The following is a 6,050-nucleotide window of genomic DNA, read 5'->3' as shown; positions in this document are numbered from 1 at the left end:
GTGTTCCAGAATACTCATACTTCGCAATGTTGTCCATAGCTTGTCATGATTCACACAATGGAAAGTCTTTGCATAGTCAACAAAGCACAAGTAGACATCTCTTTGATATTCTCTGCTTTCAGCCAAGATCTATCAGACATCAGCAATGATATCCCTTGTTCCACGGCCTCTTCTGAATCTGACTTGAACCTCTGGAAGTTCTCTGTCAATGTCTGATTGTAGCCGTTTCTGTATGACCTTTAGCAAAACTTTACTCGCATGGGATATCAAAGATATTGTCCGATGATTTCCACATTCCGTTGGGTCACCTCTCTTTTGAATGGGCACAAATATGGATCTCTTCCAATCAGTCTGCCAGATGGTTGTCTTTCAAATTTCTTGGCAGAGATGAGTGAGTGCCTACTGTGCCACCTCACTTTCTTGAAAGATTTCAATTTTGATTTCATCATTTCCTGGTGCCTTGTTCTTTGCCAATTCCTTCAATGAACCTTGGACTTCCTCCTTGAGTATCATTGGCTCTTGATCATATGGTACCTCTTGAAATGGTTGAACATTAACCATTTCCTTTTGGTACAATGACTCTGTGTATTCCTTCCATCTTTTCTTGATGCATTCTGTATCGTTCAATAATTTCCCCAGAGAATCTTTCAATAACGAAAGTCGAGGCTTGAATTTTTTCTTCAGTTCCCCCAGCTTGAGAAATGCTGAGTGTGTTCTTCCCATTTGGTGTTCTGATTCCAGATCTTTGCACATTTCATTGTAATATTTGACTTTGTGTTCTTGAGCCGACCTTTGAAATTTTCTGTTCAACTCTTGGACCTCCTCATTTCTTCCATTTGCTTTAGCATCTCTGTGCTGGCGAGCAAGTTTCAGATTCTCTTTTTGACATCCATTTTGAAATGGACACGGTTGTATTCTTACCCAGCCACTGAAAGTGAACAAGGTAAGCAACAGTGTTCTATTTATGTTAATATGTAGCCATAGTTGTAAGGTTGGAGGATCAGCACTGGACTGCTAGCTACAAGGTCAACTGTTCAAACCCACCATTTAGTTACTCCTTGGAAACCCTATACTGTGGCTGTAAGTCAGAACGGACTCAGTGGCACTTAACGATAAACAGTTGTGAGGTTATGAGTCACTTAGATAGAAAGAAGTAAAATGCTATACTCTGTGTCATAGGATAGGTTATATATGTAAATATCAGGATCAGATTTGATGACAAGCAGAACATGTCTTTTTATGACATAATGATGAAAACTTTCCTTTTCCAAAAAAGACTGACTTTTTTTTTTCCCACTGAATGGGGTCTCTTGCTTTTTGAAATGTGGCTAATGAGGAGCCCTAAAATAAAATGTGCTTAGCAAAAGTGGACTAAGTAGCTGTAGGATTTTATAATACTATTGCTAATGTTTATTTAAACCAGCAGTTGTGCGCCGGCTCCAGAAATGGTCATTCCTCCCCTGTTCTCAGTTCCGCTGACTCCATCATCCAGAGCAGGTTGATGGGTTCCTACAATTACTAGGGCACAAGGTTGGTGGTGCAAACACAGGAGCCCAGAAACCCTATACAAGGTCACTATGAGTTGGAACAAACGCGGCGGCAGTCAGTAACAACAAACCCTTTAAAGATGGCACTGTGTCAGAAGTGCCCAGCTACTGGCTTATAAGCTGGTGGTTTGGACCCACCAGCGGCTACTCAGGAGAAGGACAAGACAGTAGCCTTCTTTCCCAAAGATTTGCAGTCTTGGAAGCCCTAGGGGACAGCGCTCTGTCCTAAAAGGTTGCTGTATGTCCGAAGCCACCCAACAGGAGTGGGAGTAAGCCTTTGAATTGTGGGATTGGTTATGACTTGCTTACTTCTCATTACTTGTACATTCTCTAACACCGCCCACCCCCAAAGTCAATCGCACTGCATCGAGTGGAGCCCAAGTCATAGTGACCATGTTGGGCACTTGTCCTCATGGGCACACAGCCTCATGCTCTCCTGTGGGGCAGTGGGTGTGTCCACACCACCCTCCCCCTGCTCAGCAGCCCAGTGCCGAACCAACGGCATCGCCACCCTACCTAGCTCCACTCGCTGTTGTGGCTGTCAAGTGTTCTTGAGTCCTTTCCAACTCATAACGACCCTGGATAGGGTTTCCAAGGAGCAGCTGGTGGGTTGGAGGCGCCGATCATTTAGTGAGTAGTCCAGCGCTTCTCCCACAGTGCCACACCAGAACGCCGGAGTTACTCTAAGTGCCGTGGAGTTGATAGTGAGTCACAGTGCCCCTCTGCACAACAGAACAAAGGGGGCTGCCCGGTCCTGGGCCAGCCTCACGATCACGTCTATGCTTGAGTTCATTGCTGTCCGTGCCAATCCATCTCATTAAGGATCTTCCTCTTGTTTGCTCACCTTCCCCTTTCCTTCTCCAGGGACTGGTCCCACTTGGCTGTTGTTGTTAAGGATTGCCCAGTCGGTTCCGACTCATAACAACCCTGTATAGGGTTTCCAAATAGCAGCTGGTGGATATGAACCGCCGACTTTGCGGTCAGTGCCATGCCAGGACTCCTCTCTAGGTATCTATAAATAGTTATGTCTGTTTGATATTGAGATCTCGGGCTAAGAGATTTTCTGGCTGAAGTCTAGGCATAAGATTTGTGTTTTTTATATTTCTTGGCAATTCGACCAAATATTAGTGCCTTGTTCGTGCTGAACTAAAAACTGAAAGGTGGGTGGTTTGAATCCACCCAGCAGCACTGCAGAAGAAAAGCCTGGCTATCTAGAACTCTAAGATTGGTGCCAGGCAGATGCTGGCTCATGGTGACCCCATGTGGTGTAGAGTAGAACTTCTTCTTAAGGTTTTTCTTGTTAAGTGCCATCGAGTCGGTTCCAACCCATAGCGACTCTGTATAAAATTTCCAAGGAGCAGCTGGTGAACTTGAACCACCGACCTTGTGGTTCAAACTGACTTTGTAGTCTAGCGCATCAGCCCACAGTGGCACCCCAGGACTCCAGGGTTTCCTTGGATGTCATCTTAATGACAGCAGACCAGCAGACCTGTCCTGTTGGATACCAGTGGGTGGGTTTGAACTGCCATCTGTCAGGTGAGCAAGTGAGCAAGAAATGGTTAGGGCCACTTACAGGCCTTTCCATCAGGTCCCGGCCATCAGGAGCACTGCAGAGTGCGCTTCTGCTCTCACACATGGGTCCCCCTGAGACAGGGCCAATTTGATGGCAGTGGGATTGATTGGTCGGCTGAATCTCAAAACCAAGTCAGTGCTTGGGACAAGGCATATGGCAACATAGTATCCTCCTAAAAAAGAGTGGGGGAGCCGTTCAGAAATCACTAGGTGTGTGTCATGTCTGTAACTTTCCTAGGGGTCCTGGTGTGGCGCCTGGTAGGACCAGCACTTGGCTGCAAGGTCGGCAATTCAAACTCACCAGCAGCTCCTCGGTAACCGTACGTGGGGTCACTGTGGGTCGGAGGAACCGACTCAACAGCACTTAGAACAACAACATGACATCTCTAGAATTTAAAAAGGCAGCAAAATGGAAAAGAGTTTAGAAATCCAGCGTCGTCTGAGGTTGCATCAGAGCGTTTATGGAAGAACTCCATTTATTCAGTCCCATTTTCCCATGAACTTTCTGAAGGAAGCCCCCTCATCTTTCTGCAGCACCTTTCCACGCATTTTCTGCATGTGTATCGTGCCGAGCATGTAGGGTGGTAGGGTGGGGGACTGGAAGGGCAGCCCTAGGTCTGTTTTCCACCCCTTTCTCTTCCTTGGTATGCTCAAGACTGCTCAGTTATTAGGGTGGTGGGCCCCCTGTGTGCGTCCTCTCCCCAAAGAGCAGGGCCTTTTCTTGTTAGGTTTCACATGTCTTTATTCCACCAGTTCTTGGTGTTTCTCAGTGTTCAAGAAGACCCAGTCTAGCTTACTCAGTAAAACAGTACTCAAATCAAAACAAAAAACAAGCTGCAGGTACTATCTGTGACTCGTACTGTATCAAGTGCCAACAGTAAGATTCCAAAAAGCATTTTGTAACGATTGTATTTGCTTCTTGTGCCCTCTCTTCGCTCAGAAAAGGATTATACCAGCCTTTGTGACAAGCAGCCCATTGGGAGACTTCTCTTCAGGCAATTCTGTGAGACCAGACTGGACCTAACGCGGTACATTGCATTCTTGGATGCTGTGGTAAGCAGCTTCTCTCTGCCCCATCCTGTGCTTTCAAAAAGTTGAAAACTCAGACTGGAGGGAGCCCTGTGAGTGAACACATGAGACCTTGGTGGTGATAACTGGGTGGAGAAAGGGGTTGCCTTGGTGCAGTTGCCCTGGGTCCACTGCCGTGGTCCATGGAGCGTCGCAGGTACTGCTGAGGAACATGCTGCCACCCCTACGTCAGTGTGTCATACTGTGGTGGCTTATGTGTTGTTGTGTCTTAAATAACAGAAGTCACCCATGGGGGACAGGCTTCAGCGGACCTACCAGACTAAGACAGACTAGGAAGAAGGTGAAGCGGACCACTTCTGAAAGTTTAGCCACTGAAGATCGTATTGATGGCAGCTGAACGTTGTCAGCTACAGTGCCAGAAGATGAGCCCCTCAGGTTGGAAGGCACGCAAATGTGACTGGGGAAGAGCGGCCTCCTCAGGTAGAGTTGACCGTGATGTGATAGCTTGAGAAACAGCTGCAAATACCCATTAATAATTACAACATGCCATGTATGAAGTATGAATCTAAGAAAACTGTAAGTTGTCAACAGTGAAATGGGACGCATGGAGCTCAGTATCCTGGGCATTACTGAATTGAAATAGACTGGTACTGGCCATTTGGAATCAGAAAATCCTTTGGTTTGCTCTGCTAGGAATGACAAATTTAGGAAGAATGGTGTTAACTTTATCGTCAAAAAGAACATTTCAAGATCTATCTTAAAGTGTAATGCTATTTAAAATTTTTCAAGACCAATGATATATTCATGTAAATACCATTTTTTTTTAAACAATATAAAAGGCACCTATATACATGGACCTCACCATATGGAATACACAGAAATCAAACTGACTATATCTGTGGGAAGAGACAGTGGAGACGCTTCATATCATCGGTTAAAACAAGGCCAGGGGCAGACTGCGGAAGAGACCATCAACTGCTCATGTGCAAGTTCAGACTGAAGCTGAAGAAAATGAAAACAAGTCCAAGAGAAGCCAAATTATGCCCTTGGACCTATCCCACCTAAATTTAGAGACCATCTCAAGAACAGATTTGATGCATTAGAAACTAGTGACTGAAGATCAGAAGAGCTGTAGTGGACATCAGAAAGCAAAAGGTCATCGAGAAGGCAGGAAGGGAAGAAAAGGCCAAAATGAATGTCAGAAGACACTGATACATGCTGTCCAGCATAGAGATGCTAAAGCAAATGGAAGGGGAGGCGGGGCTTGCTGGAAGCTAGGGTAGTGGTGCAGTGAAGATCTCTGTCAGCAATAACACAGAACACCAGGTGAAGCGGCTTCAGGGAAGAGCTCCAATATTCTGAACCACATAGGTAGTGATATTTTAAAAGTTTGAAGGCTTATAGCTAGTGAAACTTGTAGCAGAAGTAAGAAATCTCCAACTTTAGAGTCTGCTGGGCTCAGCAGCCCGGAGCCAACAACTTGGGCAAGACCACAGGGCAAGACCAAGCCAGGGGTGGGGAGGCAACCAGACCCATCACAGACTAATTCCTACGGGAACCTGGGAGACAAAGGTGGACAATTTCTTTATTTTGTTTTGATTTTTTTTTTTTGTTTTTTTGGTATCTGTTCATTGGCCTCTCACTCTCTATGCACCTCCATTCTGGTGACTAGAGGGGGTGCCTGAGCAAGTAGACACCCCACACCCCCACCACTAGATGGTTCTTCTACCATGTATGCACACAGATCCTCTTAGCCCTTAAAGGGCCAGTCCCCGCTTAAACCAACCAGCAGTGCAAAAGGGCCACAGCCAGCCCTGAACTGTTTATTAATAGGGAAAAGGCCAGAACAGGCCTTGTGGAGTAGGAGAGAGTCTAAAACCAAAACAGGCTGAAAATTAAATC

At 45.9% G+C, this 6,050-nt stretch overlaps 1 protein-coding gene across 1 annotated transcript in view; it reads left to right on the top strand.

The window, feature by feature from the left end:
• The window catches only part of GRK4 (G protein-coupled receptor kinase 4), a 96,082-nt gene that overhangs the window by 27,523 nt on the left and 62,509 nt on the right, over positions 1-6,050 (top strand). The window contains exon 5 of the mRNA XM_006875330.1: positions 4,060-4,172. Coding sequence (XP_006875392.1) covers positions 4,060-4,172 — 113 coding nt within the window. The remainder of the gene's footprint in view (positions 1-4,059; positions 4,173-6,050) is intronic.

The sequence above is a fragment of the Chrysochloris asiatica genome, unplaced genomic scaffold (assembly GCF_000296735.1).
Source record: "Chrysochloris asiatica unplaced genomic scaffold, ChrAsi1.0 scaffold00319, whole genome shotgun sequence".
Lineage (NCBI taxonomy): Eukaryota > Metazoa > Chordata > Mammalia > Afrosoricida > Chrysochloridae > Chrysochloris > Chrysochloris asiatica.
Note: the sequence above shows the minus strand (reverse complement) of the source record. Positions and strands in the feature narration are given on the sequence as shown.